Raw genomic sequence first — 27,434 nt, 5'->3', positions numbered from 1 at the left:
TTATGATCACTCAATTATCATGTACTTTCTAACTTACAACATTTCCTGGACCTTTATTTTCTATGGCGTTTTCTATTTGACCTCATATTACCCCACATAACGATCAATAAAGTTCGCAATCGTCATTAATTCCTAGAGCATTGTATTAAACTTGAGTATTGTTCTCGATCATTTTTATGGCGCTCTAAGCTTGAACTGATCTCCATCACGATGTTTTCTATTTAACGATCGCTCATTTGATTTTATAAGTTTCCATTTCGTGCTGGCATCTGGCTTTCATTGGAAGCTCTCCCGCGTCCACTTGACTAAAATTTAATATCATAATTCGAATTTACAACTTTTTAATGCACTCTGCTCATCCCATTTCATGGCAATTGCTTTTTTTCGAGAGCTGTCCCATATGGGCGACCATTTAAAGTCCCATCTGTACTCCTCTTGGCCGTTTGCCGCTGGTGTCCGTGCATATTTGCCGCTGCTTTGACGCCATTGTTGCATGCAACGCGTCGGCGGCAGTCGGCAAAATGAAATTTCATATTTTCCTATTGCACTACAAACGCAAAAAAGAACCAAAACATTTTTTCACATTTTTGTACACTGGGAAAAGGATTTTAGTAGGCTGATTTTGTACTCAAGAAAACCCTTTTAAAACCTAACCAAATATTATTCCACTGAAATACTTTGACAAAAACTATATTTCTTTACACATTCCATCTATTTTGTATTTGTTATTTATTTTGTCAGGCATAAAAAATATTTAAAAATTCGAAGTTCGTGACAAGAACTTTTCTATAAGGGCAGATATAAATTTATAAGTAAATATATTGTTTTTTTTTTAGTGATCAATTGTCTGCAGGAATGAGACTTCATTTAATGTACTAACCAGTGTAAGCCCCGTCCACATATTTATCCGCCCAACTCCCCTCCCCCGAAGGCGTAGACAGCCGCATTTAGCAATTGCAGACCAAACTGAGCCATGGCCAAAAGCAAATGTCGTCGCTGTTGTCGCATCCTTTTTGGTAGGATGCCTGATGCGCCTGATCCTGGAGGGAAAAAATCCTTTTTGTCTGCGCCGCGTCGCCTTTCATTTCGCGCGGCGCGTTAATATTAAAATGCATGTAAAAATGCACGAGTCCTTTGGGTCTGAGAATTTTGCTAAAAACGGTTGGGTGCCGAAACAGCAGCTCAGAACATATGGAAAATAAGAAAACGAGTAAGATTGTTTGCCATAAGAAATTATGATACGTTTAATTACCAAGTGGAGCACGTGACTGACGAACAAGTGAGATGATGATGGCCCATTCCTTTGGCACTTACCTCGTTCATTAACAGCTGTCAGCACATTTGGGTTTCGGATTCCCCAAGCGCCTTTCACAATTTGCACCTTTTTAATTAACGTGATTGCAGTTGGCACCTCAATCCATCCCCTTCTTTATTTTTTCCCGTGCCTTGTTCCATGTATGCAAACGCGTTGATCTATGTTCTACGTGCTGAATGCATCTCTCGGCACCTGACTGCCACACCCCAAAAAGTTTACACCTCCCGTGGGGTTTTCGTCACTCATAGCCATCGTCGTCATCATCATCGCCGTCTCAAGTGTGCACTTGCAAGTGACGAAAAAAAGAAGGAAAACAGCGAGGAGAAATTCTAACAAAAAAAAAATCATCTGAATAAATTCAAACAACGAAAAACAGAAATCACCTAAACTTGGAAGGCGTCGCCTGGCTTTGTCTTTCTCCATAACTCCATAAAGCGAAAGTTCTGTTTGTCGTTTCGGTTTTCGGAGTTTTCCAGCTCAATGATGTCACACAATGTCACGTGCTCCTCTGATTTTCTAGCTTCGCGACAGGTTCATGTAAGCCATGGAAATTTCCATGTTCTCACCGGGATACTCAACATTTATGCACTTCAGCGCGCACTCAGTGGGTGGTGTTTTTTCTGGGCGATGGGTGGAGGTCATTGGGTGGCGGGAGTGACAAAGAACATCCCCGGATTGGTTGAACTTTAAGGAAATGCCAAATTATGAATGGCAAAGGAAGCTGATATGGGGAATTAAAAGCTGCAAAGTCGCCGTATTCTTAAGGGTAATAAGCCCATTAAGTTGATTGAAATCATTAGGCATTAATGCTTGTGAATGGTTACAAACTACACACTAATAATTCAGATATTTACTCTTATTTAAATATATTATTTATTAAAAAAAACATAACTAAAGCATAAAGTTTAATAAATTCTTAGAAGACATATTAACAGATCTTCTAGGCACACTTCTTGTCAAACTACGTTATCAATCCAACATCCCCTGTCAAAATAAATTGTATTTTCCTTCCCAAACTTTGGGTAATATTTCGTGTGAACCCTTGGGTGAACCCTTTCACACTTTCGGCACAACTTTAACGATGATCGGCAGGCGATGTCCGGTACAGTCTCTTCTTGCTTTTTATTTCGTATTTTGTATTTTGTATTTTTCGGAGACTCGCGTGGGGCTAGCACTCAAAACAATTTATAATTTCAACGCCTTGAGATAACAAATAGCCCCAGTGGTGTGCACGATTCGACAATTAATCAAATGCCGCGGCGCGTCGCGTCGTTGCTCGTGTTACTTTTTCGGCATAATTACGTTAAAATGTGGCACGGAAAATAGTTGCAGGCCAGGCTAAGAGCCGAAGTCTTACCGCGGCTCACAGACACCGAGATAGACAGTTAAAAATGACAGCAGGCCAACAAACGAACCGAAGCCAAATGACAAAACCCGCCGTCACAAAAAAAAAATAGTCCAAAAAATATAAAAAAAATAAGAAAATAGTACACAACACCAAAGAGCCAAAATGCAGCCGAAAAAAAAGAAAGAAAACATGGCCAGATGATCGATTAGGCCAATGCAGTCGCTCAGTCTCTTAGCTTTTGAGTCTTTTTTCTATTTTTAAGCCTCCGTCGAGTCATGCAAAACAATTGCGGCCACAAATATTGTAGCAGCACACCGAATATTGGCCATGACTATTTCCCATTTCTAATGCCGATTCGATTCCATTTGTATTTCCTAGGTTTGGCATAATTTGGCAATTGAATTGATTTGGCCAAGCCCTGTGGCAAAATTTGGTTACGCTCACGTTCGCGGCGGCGGCTGCAGGAAATCCAGCCAAGGAAAAACTGTAACTGAAACTGAAACCTAAACCGAAACCAAAACCCAAACCCAAAGCGATACCGAATCCCAACTCCCAATCGAAAAGTTTTGGGGCTCGGGAAAAAAAGGGTTTGGCTGTGATATTTCATGTTCGCCGCCAACGCCAAAGTTCTGGGTATTGATTGATCGAATCTGGGGGCGAAAAACTGCGCTTTTCGGATTGGAAACGCATTAAAGCCATATTTTATAACCATAACCCTCAAAGCTTAATTCTTATTAATTTTATTGCCATTTTTTATAAGTAAAGAGCAAAAATAGCAGGGAAAAGATTCTTATTGTGGTTAACATTTTCCATGAAATCAGCAATATTATCCTTGTGTACTTCTCTCTTATGCCAACGTATCACATTTGTCGTCCTTCTGGCCATCGATTGATAGAAATCTTGTCGAACACAAAAAACTCAAAAATTGGATAAGTCTTAGGCCCTTGCAGAACAACTTTAAGCATCGAAAACATTGAATTGTTCCGCGATTTGTTTGAGCAGTTGAGCTTGGTGGTATTTTTTTTGCAGCCTCCTGTGTTCCGTGTTCCATGTGCAATTTTTGCATACTTCAGCAAACGCGTCATATTTTCGAGTGGTTTCGCTAACATGCAAAGGACACTTGAGAGCCCAGGCACACAAGTGGATCCTTAAAGAGCATTTCTTCAGCTCCTGCCAACGTAGATGCCTTTATCCGGGCAAGGGGCTTGAGAGTATAGCTACATTCTGAATGGGCCTGATGAGAAATCCAGGGTTTGGGGCGTTTCGCAACGATGATGCGGATGGTTCTGAATGCTGAAACAGCGAATTATATTGGACGGGGGGCAGTATGCAAAAATTTGCCCAACATCGGTTACAATTTTAAAGCGTTTATCGGCTCATCAGGCTTTAAATTTTGCCATTTGCCAAGCAACAACAACTGAAACAACAATGGATTTTATGGCAATCACAGTGGCTGAATAAACAACAAATATGCAATATGCAGATGGCTCCCGATGGAACTGCACACAATGCTTGTTGCCATTTCCGTTTCCTGTTTAACCAGCACACACACACACGCACGCACACATGGGCACTCCGAACTGGACAGCAACATATCCTGTGCATAATGCGAATATCATTTACCGTGTCAATCACAGTGCACACATCCAGGCCATGGCCATTCAACCAGTCACTCGGGCCACAATTCAAAAAACAAAATACAAATACAAAAAAAAAAAAAAAAAAACTCAACCGCAGGAAGCCCGGGAATAAAGCCAATATCCCGAGTGGATTTCGCAGATCCTGGGCCCCAGTCGAGTGTAAAATGTTGGCGGTCATTTTAATATCAAATAATTAATTTCTGCGTAAATATTTATAACAGCAAAAATGGGCCGCATAATTGATATGTTTGCCCAAACGGCTCACACAGAGAAATAAATCTAAGCAATAGCTGCGGGGCTATACATTTTCAATGAGCTCGCTAACTTATAATGAGTAAACGCGTAACTTTATAAATGAGAGCAAAACAAGTATGTTGTAATAGTACCAGCTAAATTAAGCTAAAGTTATATTTTGTTGCTCAAATAATATTATTTTAACTATATATACCTTGAGGAAATTAAAATATGTTTGATTATACGAGTATCAAAGTTTTATTAATTCAAGCAATAATCTATGCTTGCGAATTTAACATATAATTTAGCATATTATTTTCTCAGTGTACAAACACGATCCAGGAGAATGATATATCCAGGACGAGACCAAAAAGCCCCATATCTGTTTGATTTGTCCAATTGCCCATTGTTATTGGCAGTCATCATTCGAGCCGTTGCAATTCAATCATTACGAAATGAAATAAGCATAATGAAATGCAATATAAATGCATTAAATGCATCTGCTGTCGAGCCAAATCAATTTCATTCCAGCAATTTCTCCATGCGAAATTATTGAAATTATTGCTGCCCAATATGTACACACATATTAATGGAAGGGAATGTGAGGCGTGCCTTGGGTTTTTTGGCGCGGCTCGCCGCCGTTTGGGGAATTGCGGTCATTTTTCGCAATTAAAAGCTTTACACATTTTGCAATCAATATATGAAATAATTAAATAAAATGTCGCTTAATTAAATTGGCACGACCTTTTTCGATTGCGATTTTTTTTGCCGCGGAATGATGATGATGATACAAGTGATAAGCAGAAAAAACAGAAGCCACGGCAGCTGTAGCCCGAGGAATGCGTTTAATTTGTATGATGAGTTAAGTTAAAGTTACACTACATGAAGGGGTATAATTACTAATATAAGAGATTTGAAAATATTTTAAATATTTAAATATCTGCTTTATCATTTCCAAAAAAATCAAAAGCTCTTGAATCTGATTCATAATGTATTTCATGTATTTATATTTAAAATGCAATTTTATTTTAGTAATACTATCTTCTGTATATGGTTTTCTCGGTTTTTATATGTATATTAAGCATTTCTCAATTTAAATATTAATATATTTCACAATTTCTTCAGTGAATAGAGTATTCCTTAGTTCGATAACTCATTATTTCACCAAGTTCCCGCTTATTTACGCATCTGAGTTCCAATTCTCGCGCATCACAGAAATGTGACAGTTAGTTAGTGTCGAAAAGACCAACGTCTGCCCCTCACAACTTGGCCAATTAAATTCAATTGAAGTTTTCTTTCTTTTTTTCCTTTTTTTTTGTTTCTGTGGACCGCTGCTGGTGCCAACTGTTTATTTGTTTACTCTTTAACGCCTGCGCGCGTGCCTCAATTTAGTGGAAGTCCGAAGACTGCGCACTTTCAATGCATTTTGCCGCCTCTTTGGATGGGCGATAGGCAAATGAGTGTGCTAATAAAGTGGGGGGGCTTTTTCTCGCCGTGCACGAGCTGTGTGCCGCCTGTCAGCATATCAACGCAATTTGTGCACTCGCCAATAGACGAGACCGAGAAGCCAAGACGGCGGCAAGTTATGGCCAACGATGCTCGGCGACTGCGCAAAGTGCCTCATAAATTTACGTCGCTGATGAAGTGATAGTGCAGGAGTACAAGTTAGTCAAAAAAAAAGTGGCCAAGAAGTCGCAGAGGCAGCCTTAGATTCAGATCCAACTATAGTCAAAGTTACACCGCTAAAAAATTTAGAAACCAAGAAATAAAAGAAAAGAAAAGAAGCCATCCTCCAAATAAATAAATCATTCATCACTTTATTTAAAAAAATTCAAAAAAGGAAACAATAATATTTATAATTATCAATTCAAAGTTCTTAGTCTTAAAAGAAAAAACATTATATTTGTACAAATATCAACGATGTAGTATATATTTGTTTACTGTGTCTCCTGCAGATTGTTTATTGCAAAGCTAGGCCTTCGCCGCAAAAATCGGTACAAAAAGATACAATGCAACAACATTGTTGCTCAATGGTCCAACTAATGTGCCGCAGATAGGAAATAAAAGGGGAAGCCATTAGAAAGTGCAAAAACAAATTGGCTGCAATCGTGAATTACATAAAACGTCTTTCACCAGAGACAGGTGCTTCTTATATGAAAAGAAAAACTTATGAACGGAAATTAGGTTTTTTTAATAGAAGTATCAATTTTAAAAATAATATCACCTTTATAAAGATAGTAACGAGCTGTTACTTCAAGTTGCATCTTAAATATTAAAGATAATACTAATTGAACCAATAAAATAACCCATTCAAGTTTTTGCCATTATTGTTCTAAAACAAAGGTCAGCCAGCGCTTGCTTCCTCATTCAGTTGATTGATTTATCCCGGCCATTGACACAGTTTTGCCGGTAATCTCAGTTGGCTTACAACACTTTCTTGCCCTTGTCCATTGTCATCCCGGCTGGCTATTAACCGACCTTCGACGGAGGCCAAGGACAAAGGCAGGACGAAAGCGCGTAATTGAAAGTACGCGACCAAGTTGTAAAGCAGATGTAAGGACATCAAGTGTCTGCCGCTCGAAGTAGAGAGCGAAAAAAAAAAACTGAAGGAGAATTTGCCATAATAAAAATAGCTAACGCCCTGGCCGCGATTCAAGATTCAGTGAGATGCCATAAGCACAAAGGCAAACTGTAGATAAAAATTCAATAAGCCAGGCCAAGAGGCAAGGAGCAGGACATACCAACCAACCAACCAGGCAACCAACCGACCAACCGACCGACCGACCAACCGAGACCGTTAAGCCTGAAGAAGGGGCAGAGTGTCTGCGGTTGGGATTTTGTGGCCAATAAATAAAATTAATACGAACGCACTTGAGCACAACTTGACCAGGAAGCAGGTCTCCAACGGAAGGACTACAGTGATTTTTTCTTTTTTTTTTCATTTTATTTTACTTTATTCCCCATCGTCATCTTTTCTTCATTCTCCACTGTGTGTGTTTTGTTTGTTGACTTGTTGAATGAGCCGAAGTCCAAGGGCCAGGAACAGGCCAACTGTTGACTGCCACTTGCTGCCTTATGGCCAAGCCGATATGCTAGGTAAATAGAGATGAGGCCCAGAGCTTAAAGTTAGGCCGAGAAAAGAGAGAAGAAAAGCGGAAGTTGATAAAGAAAATTCGAGTAATTGAAAGCGATATGAATTCAATTTTTAAAGTGATGTTTTATGATGCAACATTTTTGTGAAAGTTATATAGACAAGCTTTGTTTTATATGTTATCAAGCATACAATTTTCTGTTAATAACTTTCATGTATTTAAATTAAATTATCCATTCTATTCTGATCAGAGTTCAGCAAAAAAAACCACTCAAAAACTTTCACCTCGTTCTGAAATATTTACTGGCAATCACCGAAATTCTCGAGGCGTTCCCACAATGCATTCATAAATTAGTCAATTCCAAGGGTGCAACTTTGTGGCATCCGCATTGGTGCAATTCGAATGCTGACACGTTGATGACCCCGCAATTGAACTGCCATAAGAAATCACTCTGCTAGAGACAGAGGATTGTGTGATGTGCGGGGAGTTGGTGGGTGGATTTGGTAGGTTGCAGGGGGTTAGCACTGCACCGCCTACTTTCAACACTTGCCACAACAATGGTGCGCAAATATTTACCAGCCAGTCGAAGCTGGAAAAAGGCAAAGGCATCGGATCAGCAGCTTGAGTCTCAGCCTCAATTTGAAATCCAATAAAATTTAATTGGAAACTTCATCACGGGTGCGAAAATTCACACTCTAAGCCAAGGCAGGCACGACTCGGCTGCCGTTTGCCGTAAATCTATTGGCCAAGGCTTTTCCAGTTGCCAGTACCTAGACCCCACAACTCCCCCCACCAAAACACTTCGATATATCCACACGTTTCGTTTTGCACCTGGCGGCGTTTCTCTTGGGGAAGCATCGCGATAAGGAAATATTTTTCATACGGTCGATCGGTGGGGTGTTCATTTCGTTCCATTCCGTTATTGGCCATGGCAATATATGGCTTATTTATGATTTTCCTCTTGCCATGCCATATCTCTCTGGTCCATTGTCGACATTAATCGCTTTGCTTCGCTGAAAAGTATAACATGAAATTGGGATTGATTTATGTTATAATTACAAAAGCCAACGCATATTAGTGGGCCAAGAAGGAGAGCAAACAGTGGGGCTGGCTATATAAGTAGATTGGATCTACACTTGTCGGGAAATTGCACAAAAGTCTCAATAGTCTGATGAAAGCAAAATATTTCTGCAAAATTCTACACTAATTGAGTTTATTAGTTTATTTATTAGTTTATTATTATTTATTATTAGTTAGTTTATTTATTATACACTTTATTTTAAGAATGAGCTCTTTAATGCACTACAATGATACATTGTAAGAGCATAACATTTAAACCAAAATACTACTAACACATCCAATATAAATGCAAGTACTCCACAATGCCTAAAGGTTGGTGTTTTCTTATTGTTTATATTTTTCTATTCCTTTATAAAAACTGTAAATTTTGAAAAAATCTTTGTCCAGTGAACTGTAGTCAGTTCAACCCGAGTGAAAACCGAAAGATTTACTGTGTGCGTTTCATATAAAGTCTTCAGTATTAATTTACATTTTTTTCTTGTGTTGTGCATCGAATACAGATGTTTTTGGATTATACGAGTTATGTAGTGGTCTCCTCCTTGAATTCCCACCAGTCATTTTCGTATCCCTCCCTCACATGGCAAAGGAGGACATGTCGTCGTTTTTGGCAATAGTGCGATAAGTCGAGGACCTTTTGTTTAACTTCGTAGATATTCTTGACAGTGATCTCTCGCTCCAAGCACTCGGACAGCTTCTCGGTGGCCATTTCCATGTCCTTCTGATTATCCTCGAATATGATCTTCTGATTGTTGTTCATCAGATAAAAGGCGAACACATAGCTGTACATCAGAGTGGTGCGACATTGGCATAAGACATCGACGGCATCACGCAGGAACTGAACCTCAATCCAGCTCATCTCCTCCTGCATGTCTTCCATTTTTGCCTGAATATTGGAATACAATTTATTTTCCATTTTCAAGCTCTGCATGTGGTTGCTATAACGATTGTAATAGTGCAGATATCGGGCCATTGAAGAGCGATATTTTTGCTGAGCCAATCTGGCCTGTTTGGCCTCCTCCTCGTCGAATCGATTGCAGCTGTACCAGGACGAACCATGTGGCTCCCAGGATCCCAGGCACACCCAGCAGAAATCATAACGGCAGGATGGATTCTTGCACACCATATGATTGCAACCACCATCCTTCTCGATGGTAACATTGCACTTGGGGCACTCCTTCGTGTTCTGGGCAATCCAATTCGATGTCTCCGAATCCTCAAGGCATTTTTTGACCCATGTCTTGAGAGAACTGCAGCTGGCGGGTTCATGCCAATTTTCGCCACAAGCAAAGCAAAACTCATGCCCACATTTGCAAAGGACTGCTCGTGGTTCAGCGCAAACGGCCTTGACGGCATGGCTGCAGTTGGGGGCGGGGCACCATCGCATCAGGGTGTTGCATTCCACAAAGGTGTTGGTGATCAGCTGCTGATATCGCTCGACAACCTCTGGATCATCGGCTAGTTTCAGGAAGGATATATAATCCACCAGGATCTCGCAGTTGGTTGCTGGACATTTGATGGTATTGGCCAAGCCCTCGCTACACGTCTTATTGGCCAAATACTGTTTCCAGCAGGCAGCACAAAAGTTGTGACCACAACCCAAACCTATGAGCTCATCGCAAGAACAAAAGCAAATGCCACAGAGCTGAGGTAAGGAACAGGATGTGGACGCCGCACAATCGATTTCAATCTTCTTCTCAAAGGGATTCAACACATGGGCACGCTGGAAGAAGTCCTCCGGATTGCTCTCGAAATAATTTTCGAACAAGCTCTCTTTGTCCCATTTGAAGTGATTTAGGATAATACGCGTGACTTGCGGTGGCAGATTCAGGACATTATTCACCTCATCGATGATGTTACGCTGATGCTGAACAATCTGGTCAACCGAAAGGACCTTGTACACAAAGTCATCCGTTTCGGGACTGTTGGAATTTTCCGGCAAAAGGATTTCCGTGCAGGTATCCTCGCTGCCGCTGTCATTTTCGCAACTCATGTGAGTGATAAGCGATCGATGCGAGTCACCGTGGTCCTCATCCGAGAATTCCATTTCGGAATTCATATTACCAGCATGTGGTTAGAATTTTTTTGGAATTTATAACACCGGATCTAAAACATTTGATGTCTTTTATGGGCCTGATGGAATAGAGACACATATAAACGGTACCAACACGACAGCAACAACGTTTTACAGACCACGAATCGTTTTGGAGGATATGGAACACTCTCGATGTAAAGAATTGATTTTTTCTTGTATTTTTCTTCTTTTTTCTACTGAAGACTAAACCTACTTAGTTAGTGCTTGTCAAGATTTCCCTTTGCGAAAAGACAAAATCATAAAATAAATTGTACGATATGACAGCATTTTAGGATTGTCGTTTTCGATTCAAATTATCTGGGAAGTTTCTACAACCATGTAAGCACCAGTGGTGTAAAATTTTTAAGTCCAAGCGCTATTAGAACGACCACATAAACTGCTTTCCACCTAGAGTATGTCTGCAATATTTGGAAAAGGAGATACACCAGTGTTGTGTTGGTAGTTAAAAACATATTAAAAAATGTTTAAAAATTTTAACACTCTTATAGCAAAAACTCTAAAAGTAGAATTTTGTGTGAATTTTAGTTGCTATGCGGCTTTAGGCATCGAGCATTTTTAGTTCTGTGTTGAGAGACCATCCAAATGCATTTGGCCTGCGCTTTTAACGCGTTCTCACATGCACACTAAAAGCTTTTCGGGATATATGTTTTTTCATAACCCCTTCGTGGCATAAAACAGAACAAAGCAATGTCTCAAGTGGCAAGGGTAAGGCACGTAAATAAAAACGAGGAATAAAATTCATGAAAAAACCCCATGCACACACATATGTACCATATATACGATATGCGAAATGAAAGTGAAGTGAGCGCAGGATAATGGCGACCAGAGCGGGACGGAAAGCCAAAATGAGTAAGAGATATGGAGTAAGGGTAATGAGTGTGCATAATGCAGATGCAGATGCAGGATCCCGGTCCAGGGTCCCAGGAGCAGTCCAATCCAGCCCATCTCCAGCACTCATTGAACAAGCGGGCTCAATCTGCCATGCCAAGATGCACTTGGGTAGAAGTACACTGGAAGAAATTAGGAGTAACATTATATTTTTAAAATTTAAATAGTAATTTTCTAAGTATTTGAAACTTTGTAAGTTTATAAAATAGGGGTATATATTGTAAAATAATGTTAAACTAGAATTGTTAATATATTTTGATTCTTGCCTTCAAAGGAACATTTATTAATTACTTTATAAAATCTAGCTAAGTCAATGCATATTTTTTCCAAACTTCCTAATTTCATAAATTTTTTATTTTTAGTGCTGAATTTTACAGAGAAGCACACATAGTGGTCATGCCTTTATTTCTTTCTCTCCCCTCCCTTTTTGTGTTATATTTTTTATTTAAAACAAAGCGGCACAACAACCCGCCAAAAACAGTAGCCCGTTCCAGAATGTAAAAAAAAAGTAAAGCGAAAAGAGCTGGCAAAAATCATTACAAATAAAAATGCCAAGTCGCCAAAACAGCAAAGGCAGCCACAAAATCCCTTTCATCAGTTCGTGTGGTTGGAGATCCACATTCTCGCCCCTTTTTTTTATATTCATCCAGCATCTTTTCAAGTCACAGCCAAATTACAAGAAATCCTTTCGTGCGCGTGAATGCTTTGGTGGAAAATGCGGAAAAGGAAATAATTTGACCGTTTGCTGGTGCAAAAGAAGCAGGGATAACAAGAAAAGGAGCGGACGAAGGCGGTTGCCAGCAAGTGGGCGTGGCCAGTGTCATATGTGCAAAATTTGAAGAATTTTCCCCACCTACCTACCCCCGATGCAAATGCAATCGCAACATAGATGCGCCACTTGTTGGCCACGACGCTTTATCGTTGCCAATCGCGTTGCGAGAGGCCGAAAGAAATGGCAAACTGCAATGATGATGGTCAACAGCGATGGCCCTGTGACGTGACCACGCCAAAAAGACCAAGAACCACATGCCTCCCCGATGATGATGCCAAATAGCTGATAGGCAAAGCCAACAATCCCGGCCAACTGGCATTTTTCTGCGCCTACTTAAAGTTTTGCACTACGAAAAACTAATAATAATAATTCAAGTAAAGATTCAAAATTAATGTTTAATTAATTTAACAATTTAGCAATCAAAAAAAAAAAAACATAAGCTTAATACAAATGTTTAAAAAGGTCCTAAATATTGTACATTTAAGCTGCGTTTATTTTCCCCAGTGTACTTAATGTTCCTGCAACTATTTGCTGGGAAATATTCTTGGGAAAAATTTCTCCAGCTCGGCCAACGGTTTCTCTGGCCAAAAGGATGTTCGCTTGGAAATTCATGTAAATTAGCCAGGTAATTACAAGCTTTATATCAGCGGCAAACGGATGTATGCTGATCGCAGCGATAAATGCGTTCGCCCGCTTCTCGCATTATAATTACTCCTCTTGTCTGGTATTGTGTAGTCGATTTGAAAAGCAAAAATTAGCTGGAAATCAACGAGCATGAAGCGCCGACACTGTTGGAAGAAAATCAACGCTCGGAACTAATTTGATTTTGATGCGACGGGGGCCCCCAAAAGAGAAATGATATATGTACGAGTTTGTACGAGTATAGAAAAGAATGCTAGATTTTTTTCTGTTTAAAGCCGGGCTCTCGATTCATAATCAAGTCGCGGAGAGGCATGAGTTATTACATTAACGGTTGGCATGGACAGCTGAATTTATGTTTTCTCTGCGCCATTGATTGACCTTGAGTAGCGGTTTAACAGTAGCTGCCCGGCGATGAATTCGTATATAATTAAAATCAAAAATTAATTTCAAGTTTCGAGTGTGTCAGAGATTTATGTGAAATTTCGTTTTGGTCTACAGTCTAGACTTTTAAATTCGTTTTAAGTGCGATCCGGGTGATCATTCATCAAGTGGTTGGTTGGAAAAATGGGTTACGGGAACAGCACATTTATCACAGAATCTTGGTGAAGATGAATCATAAATATTCAATTTTTTTATTATATTTTATAATTTCTGTAGCCTTTTTTTGTGTTAACTTGACATTCGCAACTGTCACTGCACAGACAGCTCTTTTAACTCTTCATCAAAGCAAAAGCATTGCCAAAAATTTGCTTTGAAACCGATTGTGTTCCACTGCAACCCTGGGGCATATCCTTATCATAATCCCACCCTCGCATATTTTGCGCAAATACTTCCAATCAAAAGGGTCTGCGAAAAAGGAACAACAAAAAAAATTTAGCCTTGTGACAGAATACTTGGGTGCGAAGAAAAGTGAAAGTGCTCCCCCTTTTACACATTCAACCCCCGAAAAGTGAAAGAAATCAGCAGAGGAAAAACTTTTTTCCACCACATGTGTGGACTCGTACGTGCTGCTGTCTCTCTTCATCGTTTGGCGGCATTTCGCCTTTGAAATTGAAGCATTGCCGCCATCTTTTCTGGGTGGTATGGTATTTTTCGCCAACGAAGAAAGTGCGTTAAGAAGGAAAACTACGCCACTTCAAAGTGGCAGTTCAGTTAGTAAGTTTGCCCCCAAGCAGGCAAATCACTGGGCTCAGACTTCAAAGCGGGTTTTGCATTTCGTCCGCCAATATTCTCGCGCTTTTGCGGCTTCTTTTGTGGAAAAAAAGCGCCCATCCACTTTGTGACATAGAGAACGTTGCCTTTGGTTTTGAAAAACTTTTTTGACGGCCGGCTGTATATGCAGGTATATGTATGATTCAGAAAAAGGACTCTCTGGCCAGTGAAAGTCCTGCTGCGGAATTTCGCGTGTTCAGTTGACATTTAGTGGAGTTGACGGGTTCACACTCGTCTAAGTGGGGGGCGTTACTGGTTTTTATACCATTCTAATGGGAACTCAGGGGTGGATTGGTTGTAATTAAAGCGTATTACTTTGTGCTGTTTTGGGGCATTAAAGTATACTTGAAATAAATTTAACTTTATTGTAAGCAAATATAAATGTGTAAATTAAGTTCACTTGCTACAAATTATCACAGTGTGCGTCAATGCACGTAGTGACGATACACGCCTACAATTTTAGTTTAAAACAGTTGATTTCATTATAATTTTTGTCTGGTCACCATTATGTCCCCAGTATCCTTTCATACCGCATATCATGTTTAGATTATCTGGTTGGCCTTTAATTGTTTGATTCGCTCCTATCAGATTTTCTTTGTTTTTTCTCCGCATTTTTTGGTGTTGCTTGGACCGCGACAGTCTGGCACGTCTTGGTAATATCTTGGTGTTTTTGTGTGACTGTGTTTTCTAATGCACGTCACGTGACAAAATTGTATAATTTCCAAAACGGGCAGCGGGCCGCACGTCGCCCATTGCCATTGTGACATTTCCGGTTAATTTGGCGCCAGCTCAGCCGGGTTCCAGTCTCGTTCGTACCCCATCGCCCAATCCCAATCCCAATACCGCCTTTTGGCCCTCCTTCCATTTGAGAGAAGCCAAAGGGGAATGCCACATTTTTTGACACTTGGCCAAGCAAAAATCACAGCGCAGGAAACATTTCCTTTCCCTTTTCTGGCCAAATCGCAATTACCTTTCCCTCTGGTTAACGTTAACGTTAACTTCGCTGCGCTCGCTCGGCAACGTAATCGTAACTTACTTTTCCTTTCATTTTGTGGCCGCCGGCGGACGGGACGGACAATGCAAAGATCAATGTCAGTCGTAGTCAGAAATTAGTAAGTGCAACTAAGGCGAACTAAAACGAGGGCGCCCACTCAATCTCCTCCCCCAATCCAATCCCCATCCCCTAGCCATCGCACTCAGTCTTTGGAGCAGCAGCCATGCCATGAGTAACTGACATTAATTCAAATTGTTAATTCATGCCTGTCACGCTTTGGTACAGCGGTGTCCCCACAATATTTCCTAGCCAGGCTCTAATGCACTGTGAAAATCGTAGGGTCAACGCAAATCGATTTCGAGCGCATCGTAACTGTCACTTACTAACAACACAAGTATTTGTATTAGCTACACTCTTTATGTTCCTTTGACTTATGTTTTATGTTATTTTATCTATACAAATTAATTGATATAATGTCTAATTTAGTACTTTATTATTTTTTTAAACTTTTATTTGAGTAATTTCTTCAATATTCTAATTGCCAATACTTCGCCCAGTGCAGCATTCGAGTCTCTGTGTGGTGATTGTGTTGACGTCTACTTGGCCGGCTGTCGTTATTGCTGCTAATCCAGATCAGTGACCAGTTCCACTTAGTAAATACAATGCAGCAGTGGGTGCTTTTGCTCCCTGCGTTTGCGTGTGCTCCACCGGCAGTAAGAAAAACCTCTAAAACCGCCAGAACCACCAGATCCACTAGAGCGGCCAGCACCACCCATTCCCCATAGACGGCCAAGACGTTAATTGAAATATGCGACTTCAACTTAATTACGAACTCCCAATCACACCCCTTGGCACATTTCATTCTCAATGGGAAATGAAACGCAATCATTTGAAGTTTCTGTCTGTTCAAGCTTTTTATTCAATTTTAATATTATTTTTATTTTTTTTATTTTTATAATTTTTTTTTTCTTTTTGTTGCAGTACTTGAGCGCAGCGTTCTCGATTACAAAATGAAAGTTGTTTTTAGAAGTTGTTTCTGGTTTATGGTTCTGATTTAGCTGTGATCTCTGTGGCTGGCACCACTTGGCTCTTGGCTTTGTATTTTGGCCAACTGACGTCATAGCCTGTCCACCACTTATTGGTATACCATTTGTATTTTTTTTTGTTTCACTTATTTATTTCTATATGCAGGCCATGCAATTTATATGCATGGCCTGACTTCTCTCTCTGTGCAGTATATTTTTTTCACCAGCATTTTTTAATAACATTTTCAAATGCCATGGCATTTATTACCATACTTTGCCATATTTTTTTCTTCTTTTTTGCGCTTACTCTTTTATAACTCTATAAAGCGCAATCAGAAATATTTATATAGCAATCGGCAGCTGGCAACAAGAAACAAAAAAAAAAAACACGTTAACTATGCCATTGCTTAGATACTTAGATACAGGCACTTATAAAGTCGTAACAATGGCAACAACTCAATTGTGAATGAAACTGATACAGTTGTAATGACTGCCACAAAGGTGTGGAATATAGTTGCTGAATGTGTGATTTCAGTTCCGCAGCATTGTTATTATATATTCGGTATATGCTCAAATATGAACCATTTTGGATTCAGATAAAGACTGCACTTCATCTGCTTGCAATTAAACTCAGATGTGCGTCCTTAAAACTTTATTGCATTTTATTCACGGATTTCCAGCCTCCACTTGAGCATAATTATTATGCAATATCCCCCATAAGTCCTTTGTTTCAACCCCTTGGGCTAATTAGCAACGAACATCATTCGCACGAACACAAAAAATGCAATCAATGAAGAAAATGCATGAACACTTAAGCGAAAAAGCCACGGAGTCAGGACGAAAAAAAAAAGCGAAGAAAAACCCTTGAACAAATAAATGCATGCGAGCTCTGTGCAGACGGGGCTAAATGAAGTGTAGGCTCAAGTAAGATGAAAATAAAAATTGCAGCAAAGAAGGTACGGGGGTAAAAAACAAAAAATAAAGAAAATAGATGGAAAGCCAACAAAAAGGATAACTCGGCTGGCTGGCAGGCAGGCAGGATTCTGAGAGGTGCACTTGAAAATTGAATTTATGCTTCATGCATGATACATCATCATCATCAACATCGTCATCTCGTCATCACTCCACTGGCATTTTGGTAATGGAATCGTACGCACCAGCTACCAGAACTCCAGTGTTCCATCCTCATTGTGCTCGTCATTGTCGTTTGCGTTGTCCTCTCGTACTCGTCCTGGTCCTCTGATGATTGTCGTGATATAACCCATCCAGGATGGCTGACTGAGGGGCCATAAGTGTTGCTACGTGCTCAAAAGCGTTTCATATTAATACGTATACGTATACCAGCATGTTCTATGGCGGCTGTGTAAGCAATCAAGTCATGTGATCCCTCTATTTGAGCGAGAGGGTAGAAAGTGACTTCACTACAACACGTGCTCTTCATATCAGCAGCATGTACATATATATATATGAGGTATACGACCCGTACTTCGCAAATCCACAATCCTGTCAACGGCAGGACATCAGCATCATCTTGGCCAGGCCAAGCCAAGCCAGCCAGGCTATACATTAATTGCATATTCATATCCTCGGCACAAGTTTGTTGACTTTTCATTTTGCCTGGCGCTGAATTGTTTACATTTAGCGCTTGGCGTGCTCAAAACAAAACGCCATTCGTCGGCATCCACGGCGTATGAATAATTTAGTGAGTCATTAAAACTCAGCTGCAAACGACATCGCATCTCAGTCGCAGTCGCAGCAACACAGCGGCAGTCCCATCATTCTTCGCCTTGTTATGACACTTTTCACTTTTCGTCAGCTTTGTTTGCAATTAATATATATGTATGCATATATATGGCCAACATCTAACTCGCCTTACCCCTTTTTGTTTTTCATCTACTCATATTGCACTCAAATATTTTCACTAATTGCAATTGACTTTCCGCAAATTTAATGACTGCCCACGCAATATACATGACTAAGATAAATTATTATTCAGCCTGTAGTTTTAATGGCAGCTTGCCGACTTTTAATTATAAATCAATTTTCAATAAAAATGCAAGAAAACATATAATGTTATTTGGTTTTAAAAAGTATTATTTAAACTTTGGTATCGGTCCATAGCATGGGCATATAAACAGGCAACCTAAAAATATAAAAAGTCTCTCTAAACCCGGCAGTTTAATAAGCATCTTAAATTTAACAACTATTCATTTTAAAAAACATTAAAATACAAATTTTAAAATTTTGTAAAATATGCCCATAAAAATTAATATCATATTTTTATTGAAGAATGTAATTTTTTAATTTAATTTTTAATTATTTCTAGATATAAATATAAAGAAATGTGTGTCGACACCTGTGTAGATACCTCATTTAAATTTGGCACAAATTGTTATATAAGTCCATAAAAATATAAATTGCTTACTTAAGTTAGAATATATTTTTATTACAAGAATCTATTAACAATATTGTAAGCATTTATTGCCTGGTAGATTAAATATTCTGAATTTCAAACCCGTTTTCATATTTGAGGAGGATTTTGGAATGATTTCTGTAAAAGTTATTAGATTATCACAGATTTATGGCATAGGAACAAATGATATATTGAAGATTCAATGCGGCATTGCTCATTTATATTTATTGATTCGCTCTTAATGTGGGATTTAAATAATATTATTTTTTTATAATACTGATATAATATATAATATCGATTAAAGTGAATCGGTTGCTCATAATTAATGTCCGAAAATTAACTCCCACACAACATTTTTAAAATGCAAATACACAACTCATTGTGGTGTTATTATAAATCCATAAATCGGCTTCTTGTTGAGCTATTGCAAATCTTCGAGTGAGCATTTAAAATTCTCCCGCAGAGCTTGCTGTCTATTCAAATTTTGGGCTATCAAAGACCGACCTGTCCACCGCACTCCTAAGTCAGCACAAATTGCTGCTATAGCCAGACACTGACTACGACTACGTGATGATGATGATGATGATGAGGACAAGGTGTTGCTTTTGTTAGAAAATTTCATTATTTTGGCTTAAGCCGACAAACACACACACACTCCTTCGGGATATTTATGTGCCAGGTACTCGTATATCTGCACACATGCCATTTATAGCCAGGGATTAAAAGTCAAATCCTTTTGTTTAAGTGCCAAAATTAATTTTCATTTGACATGCAATGGGCCACAGAAAACATGTTTTCCGTCTGGGCTTGGCCAAGTCATGTGGCCTCGGCCTCCCATCTTTTCTTTTTTGCCCATCATCATCTTGGGTGGAGTTTTTCGGCAGACGATGGCATATCTTCGTTTTAAACGAGAGACCAAAAAAATGAAAAATGCTTAAAATTCAAGTAAAAGCCAATAAAGTTGAATGCAAAAATCTCGCCAATCCATTGATTGCGCTTAATTGAGTTGGCCATAAACGGTCGTCCAAATATAATCAAATACCAATTTAAATTAACTCAACAGCAATTTAAGCCGGCACAAAAAATTTCAACTAACCGGACAGCATCAACAACAACGACTAAACGCGAAAAAAATTAAATTAGTGCAAAAATGTAAACATGTTGTCTAAGGCAGGAGAGGATTAGGAGCAGGTGGATGAGGTGTAGAGGCACTCGGACATGTAAATGACGCCCGGCACCAGCCTCAAACATGTTAACTGCATGTAAACTGGGTCCAAACCCCGTAAACTCGGTCCAAAAAACCTCCGAATACGGGAGTGACCAGTGCGGATTGAGGGGTTCCAATTGAGCGTAGGCATTTTAACGATCGCCGGCAAACGGAAAATCTGAATGTGAATCTGAATCCGTCCAATTTGCCAGTGTCTATGAACGGATTGGATTATTGGGGAGAAGCTCAATTGGCGGCGGCAGGAAAAACAATTTGGACATGTTGAGTGGTCAAGCGGTACAGAAAGCAATTTATTATTTTCTATCTTTAATATGGTTTCAAGTGGTAGCCAATCTACAAAGTATTAAATATTAGATAATTTAGATTTACTACAAAAATTTTAAAAATTAAAAACTCCTTACCAGTTTTGTATGCTGCTACACAGAGTTGGTGTTTTAAAATTTTGTTTTATTTTGCTGGAGACCCATCAAATTCCAATTCGATACCACTCTTAATTTTTTGTTTATACCCAAAGCTCATACACTCGATCGATTCCCTTATGTGGGGATGAGTTGAGTGGCGGAGCTCTGAGGAAATTGAGGTTGGGGCCATGTCAGAATTTTTGCGGTTGTGCCCCAAAGTGCCCCTCGATTTGCATTCCCCGCGGCCCTTTTCCTCTTAACCTGGAAAAGTATCGCATTTCAATGGAACATTGTTGCTGGCAAATATGCATGTTAGTTCCATGGAATTATGATATTTTCTGCGAAATTCGAAACGATTTTAATTGGCGCCTACTCTCCAGCCGCCCACTCTATAAGGTTCGGAACATGCACGAAATTCGATGCTAAAATGAATTTGAAATTTTATACAAAAATATGAAATTTTTGTTTCTCTTTTTTTGATAAACTTTAGTTTTTCGTTCACAGTGGACTTTCGTAAATGGGCAACATGTTGAGCAAAATTTAGGTCTTGTCGTTTGAAATACAGATACTAATTGACATATTGGTATGTAGAAATACAATTTCAAATAATATCTAATATCAAGCTTATACAAATTTCACCCGTTTATTGAAAGATAGATGTTATAAAAAGTGCTAAATCTTTTATAAGTTGTATTCATTTTTAATTTTTTCTATACAATATTGTTTTGCGTGTTTTGTGTTTTTTTTTTGTCTTACCGTAGACGATGCCGCCTAAAAATTGCGAGAAAGAGAGGCAAGTCGTGCCTAAAAACTTGGCAGACAGGAAACTAAAGTTTTTTGTTACCTGACTGACTTCTGATATCCCGCCCGGCCAGCGACTAACGGCAAAACATATTTTTGTTTACCCTTCGAACTGCCTGGATTAGCCTTCTGTTGGCCCCATCTTAAAAAAGGGGGAAACCTGGATCCACTAGGGGCCATCACCGCACTCTTATCGCCTCAAATTAATCAGCTTAATCCGTCGAAAACTTGGCTAGTTGAATGGAGTTGCCCTCCCACTCCGCCCGACAAAAGATTTTGGCTAACCAGAGATAAGCAGTTCTTGTATGTGCAACATGCAACGTTAACATGTTACCTGCCCCCAAAGTACAGGTAATCATTGTTGCTGGTTTCGGTGGGTTCAGTGGATTGTGAGTAGACGTACATAGTACCGCTCCCGGCTTTCGTGTTTCGGTCTCTGGATTAATGCTCAAACGCCAGAGGGTGTAATGCATATAATCTAATAAGCAGGTGAACTCTGGCCAAAAAGGGGTTGATGGCCAAGTATATATCTGATGGTGTGGGGAATGGCAGTTGTACTAACGTTAAAGTTGCATTAGAAGATAGCATAAATAACCAGGCAAACAACAGAGAGACTAATGCGCCAGAAACTGGATGAGGGGTTCTAATTAAACTTGGCCAAAATCAACAGAAGTAATGTATCTTGATGATGCTTTGGGGAATTTAAATGAGAAAGGGCTGTGTCTTCTATCTTGAAAGTTTACTATATTTTAGAATGTTTAGACAAGGCTTTGTTAAGATGTAATTACCAAAGATAGGTATATTAAATTAAAATACATGAGCCAACTAAAAGTGTAAATAAATGTGATTAAAGTTATTATTAGCAGTATCTTAGTAGCTTTTTTTTTAGACAGAAATCATACATTTTCCACAAATTGTACTTTGCATTTTTCCGTCCGTACCAATTGAACGAAATGGAAGCCAGTCGTCTGTGTGGCTGCGTCGTTCAATTGTTGCCACACTCAGGGGCAGATCCGCTGTCACTCCAGTTTCGAAAAATGCCGGCATCCAAAAAGCCACCCAGTGTCCAACTGACCATTAGGCTAACCAATAGGGCGGACAAACACTCACATATCGGATGGAATCGACTGTGAAACTACTCAGCATAATGGGCCATGGAGTGCCATTCAGACGCACCCGGCCCATTGGACAATAAACAAAACATTAAACTAATAGCGGATGAGTGCAGGGGACAGTTTGCCATTATTATGTTCTCCACATTTTTTTTTTGCTGTAATATTTTAAACAAGTAACGGTGGTGGCAGGCGATTCCCCATAGAATGTGTTTGTTTGCGTGGGGCAGCCACAGAAACATAAGCCCCCTCCTCCTCCACAACCACCAAATCAAAAGGCCTGGCCAAAACAGCGCGGGCAAAGCCGTCAACAGCCGCCAGACGCCTCATCAATAGAGGCAAAATGAATAATGCAAACGGCAATTTGAGCCAGCTCTCTGCTCCCCGAGCCAACGGACAGTGGACACTCTACAGTGGACATCCGACGATGGACCACGCTGATGAGGAAGATCACAATCCCATTCCTGCTGGAGGATTCAGGCAGCACACTGAAAAAAGTTTGCTTACTTATATTACTTACTTACTTTGCCAAAAATGTATAAATTTGTTAATTATTATTTATATTAAGTTATTATTAGGTTATTAAGTTATTTATGTAAAAAAATTTTAAAAAATGTATTAAGATAATATACTGTTTAAAATTAATGCTGATAAGCCCAAATTTTATTTTCGCTTTTTTAAATTGCGTATTATATAAAAATGTAGTTACTGGGTATATTTAGTTTGATTTTCTATTTTTTCCAAGTGCAGCCAACCACATTTGCCTGCATCTTTTGAGTCAAAAGGAATGTGTTTCATGAATTTTAAATTGCATACGAAATTGCAAAAAGATTGATATCCAATCTCACGCAAGGCACCATGCAGCAGGTGGGCGGTGGGGGATGGGTCTGGGTGGTTCCACAAGGGGGCGTGAAAATGGATACAGGTGGGCAGTTGGTTACAGGTGATGGGGTGACTGGATGCCTGGGTGCCTCGCTGCCTGGCAGATGGACTACTGGTTCCCCTTGGACGATGGGACATCGAGTCTGGACCAGACGACATTGCATTGAATGGTGCCGTTGGTTGGCCGGCAATCGCCGCGGGCTATTTGCTAGCCAGATCAATTCTGCAATGGACACTGGTCTTCTGTAAACCAGACTACAAAAAAAAAGAAAAAAAAAATGAAAGTCCAGGAGATACTGGAGCTGGAGAATTTAAAATGTATGCCTTCCGTTTGCTCATTTCAAGTATCGGGAAATTGTGATTTGTGACTTAATGTATTTATATAAGTCAATGGCAGTTGGACACGGACAGGCTCGTTGCGAAAGAAGCAGCCCGGACAACTTGTACAAACTAATTTTATATGTAAGTGGTGTAAATATCATTTTCTGCCCCGCCATCGAGTGCTTGAATGCTGTGTTGCCATTGGCATTAATTTGTAAAGATTTCTTGCCTTTTTTCCTTCAACGGCTGACTGACTGGCTGGCTGGTTGGTTGGCTCGTCTCTGTTTTTGTACATTTCAAATGGACAAATGCCAATATGTTGGCGTTGATGGTTGGCGTGTTTAAATGTGATGATTGTGGGAAAATTGCCTCGCTTGGGATGGGTTATACATACATACATATAGATGGGTGCATCGGATGCTTGGGTGTGGATCTAAGTGGATTGAAGGTTGTTCTTGGGTGGGGAGAAGTTTCAGTGTGGTAAATGGCAGGGGATTTACGCTGTGGGTTGGTTATTCAAAAGGTTAATTGAATTTAAATGGGTTAAAATGGGAGTAACCGTTGGATTGTGAAGGTTCTCTAATAATTTGAATATTCAACAGATGAACTTTTCATAAACTGATGCCAAGAACATTGCTCACGGAGCTATTTCATAAATTAAAATAATTTACCGCAGGCTAAAATTGCTCATAGTAATAATTCAAGTTATATCCAATATATTCCTCTTTGTCATCATCAATCGGCTAATGAGCAATTGCAAATTCATGGCAATCAATTCGCGACCCGTTATATAGACATTTTTCATGATTTATCTATGGAATGGCAAAAGCCAATCGCCAGCTCATCCCGAAACCATCGAGATTTCAGACTCCTTCGTACAGACTTTCAGGCTCATCTGCATAATTGTGGCTGGCAGGCATTTCTAATTGATGTCCATACTTGACCACGTCCAGAGTGCAAACAAAACGCAAATCAATCAGCTAACAAGCCAAACCAGAGGCAGTTGTCGGCCGGGCCAAGCAAGTAACCTCAAGCCAAAAGCAAACACTATCGCTAAAATTAATCATAACCATCCCAGCCCTCCTCTCCCCACATTTTCCCGATCAGGTGTGCGAGTATGGCCTACCATATTAATTATGTTTATAATTTGCACAACGGTTAACACGCTCTATTAATTCTTCGTTTGCAGTTCAAGCAGCACAGCGAACAAATTCTGTTGCTTAATATAAAATTTTTAAAACAATAAAAATAATTGTAATGAAAACGTGTTTGTTAACTTGACTTTAAAGAGATTATAAGTTCATAAGGTCTTATATTCAAATCATTCATACAGTTTGTTCTCTTTGTGATTTCATTAAGTCAGCATTTAATATGTGATTTGTCCTTTAATATACCCTTGTCTACCTTGTTTTCTCGCAGTGTACAAGAAAAGTTAGCTGCATTCGTATAGCTTTTGCATACTCTTTTTCTGTTCGCTTGGCAGCATTCTGGCCGGCGATAAGCCTCAGCCGCAATTTACACACTTTATTAACGTATTAACGCATCGATTGCAATGGCAGACAACAAGAACAACAACAACAACAAACGCGGCCAGGTTTCCAAGCGGATGTTTGAGGGAAAGTTTTCACCTCCTGTGCGGCGCGCACGCTCAGCTGCACTTCCTTTTCGGCCGATTGCAGAGTAATTGCATTGTAATTGCGAAGCTAACGGTGCAAACATGCCACCCCCTCAGCGATCGATGCAGATGGATCTTGTGTACATATATATCCAAAGATATATACATATCATGTAATATACACATTGGCTGTTATAATATAATATATTGTAATCGCGATTAGGTATGCATTGCCTGCTAGATCTGCCGCGCCATAAATCGCACCCAAATCGGAATATCCACCTCCCACTGCCGTTTCGTTTTGTATCTGAAAATGCATAATTCATGGCAGATCAAGCTGTTGCTATATCTGCAGCTTTGGCCACACAAAATGTTTGGCAAATATGTGGCGGCCTTCGGGCCAAAAACTGGCTACCAACACAACACTCGCTTTTCTGTTTTTCCCATTTTTTTTTTCCTTTGTGGCAAGATCAAACCGCATAAACCGATGAACGGAAAAACGTGGCAAGAACTATGAAAAAATTATGGCTCCGTTCGGCTCATAGAGCACTTTGAATATTGGCCAGAGGATGAACACCATTTCCCCATACCCCTGAGCTTCTTGTCCCTGCCATTTAGCCACACTAAAGAGGTTTCAATTACGAACACGGCTACTGCAAACGCCCCGAACGGAACGAGCAAAAAAAAAAAAATAAAGGAAAAACAGGGGGGAAATACCAGAAAATGCTGAGGCCCAAAGCCAAAAGAGTTGGCCAGGGAGCTGCTGGACTAGCTGCACTAAAATTACAGTAATTCCCATCACTTAGAGCGCATATTAATGGCCATCGAACGGCGGATGGCGGACCAAAAGCATTCAATCAGTTTTTCCTCCAACTTGCCCCGCATTTTGCATATGGTTATATGGCCCCCTGTGGCTCGTTCGACTTAAAGTTCATCAGCATTGGGCAGCTAAAGTGCACTGCCGGAAATGAAATGTAAACTTAACTAATACCCATTGGTTAGAAGGTTAAGAACGGCTGTGCATTGCTAAATTGATTAACAGCTTGGGTATATAGGTTGCTACATGAAGGTATTCAGATACATTTCAATGATACAAAATATTTTAGCAAAAGATGTACATAAGTTGACCCTTATTGTACATAATGTACAGAAGTGATGAAAAATTCTGCCTATTTTTATTTCCATATATAGGTATCTGTGGTCCAAAATAATATGTAGAATATATACATAGTCATATATTTGTTCTCAGTGCTTAAGCTCCTTAGCTGAGCCTGACAAATGAGGAAGGAAATCTGTATACGGTAGATATCTATTGATCTCTAATTATGCCAGGGAACGCAATCGAATAAGAATCGGGGAATCGCTGGAAAGCGCAGATGAGAGGAGAAAAAAAGAAGCCATTTTAATCAATGCCTCGGGACGCTGGATGGCCAGCATTTTAGCATTTTAGCATGTTGACATGCCACGGCTGTCAACAGCTGACAGTTGTGGCCCGGCCACGATGCCGCACTCATTATGGCCAGATGACCAACTTGGGCACACGGAATGAGCCCCAATCCGCAACTGCAAACAGCAACTTCAGTTTCAGTCTTAGTCTCTTTCTCCAGTTGCCAATTGCGATTGCTATTGCGATTCGACGGCGCTGTAAATTCCTAGAAAATGTGCGCATTTCATCATCATTTTGAGACATGTGCTCCATTTTTGCGTTGCCTTAACTGACTGACATAACTAAGTGAAGATGAATGCGAAAAGCTGATGCACTAGGAAAAAGCTAGAACACAGAGTGTGCCAAATATTTAAAAAATATATTGTATTACATATTAACCCGATAGATATATCATTGAAATTCAAATTGTGATCATTGAGATGATTCAAAACAGGATATGTAAAAGCTGCAAGCTGCATTTCTCTCAGTGCAGCCATGAGCAACTAGCTGCAAGCAGCAACATATCCCAGTAGCAACCTGCAACTACATCCAGCATCCTACTGACGAACGGCAGCCACATCCACAGATATCAATCATATTTGAGATGCAACTAGCGAGCGGAGACCAGAAGACCAGCATGGAGTCGGGTCGGAACTGTGGCCATGGCCGTGCCTTACTGTCTGGCCGGGTCCGCTCCATAATTATATTATGTGGCATGAATTATTAGACCATATTGGAGCGGCTCTAATGCGTTTCTCGGAAATGTACGAGCCAGGCCCATACGAGTAGCCTGAAAATGATATTGCCTTAATGATGGTAATGACTCGCACTCTCCTTTTGCCGCAACACCCCGTAACATATTGCCAACTCCTCCATCTGGCCAATACCGTTTTGGCCGCGC

The 27,434-nt window shown here is 39.9% G+C and overlaps 1 protein-coding gene across 1 annotated transcript; it reads right to left on the bottom strand.

Moving 5' to 3' along the window:
- Positions 1–8,991: 8,991 nt before the first annotated feature.
- Positions 8,992–11,020, bottom strand: LOC6605153 (potential E3 ubiquitin-protein ligase ariadne-1). Its single transcript, XM_002029956.2, has 2 exons — positions 10,900–11,020; positions 8,992–10,839 (listed from the first exon to the last, which is right to left on the bottom strand). The coding sequence occupies exon 2, from the start codon at positions 10,763–10,765 to the stop codon at positions 9,230–9,232; it is 1,536 nt and encodes a 511-aa protein (XP_002029992.2). The 5' UTR covers positions 10,766–10,839; positions 10,900–11,020; the 3' UTR covers positions 8,992–9,229.
- Positions 11,021–27,434: the final 16,414 nt, after the last annotated feature.

This window comes from Drosophila sechellia, chromosome 3L (genome assembly GCF_004382195.2).
Source record: "Drosophila sechellia strain sech25 chromosome 3L, ASM438219v1, whole genome shotgun sequence".
Taxonomy (NCBI): Eukaryota; Metazoa; Arthropoda; class Insecta; order Diptera; family Drosophilidae; genus Drosophila; species Drosophila sechellia.
This window is presented reverse-complemented; position numbering and strand designations above follow the sequence as displayed.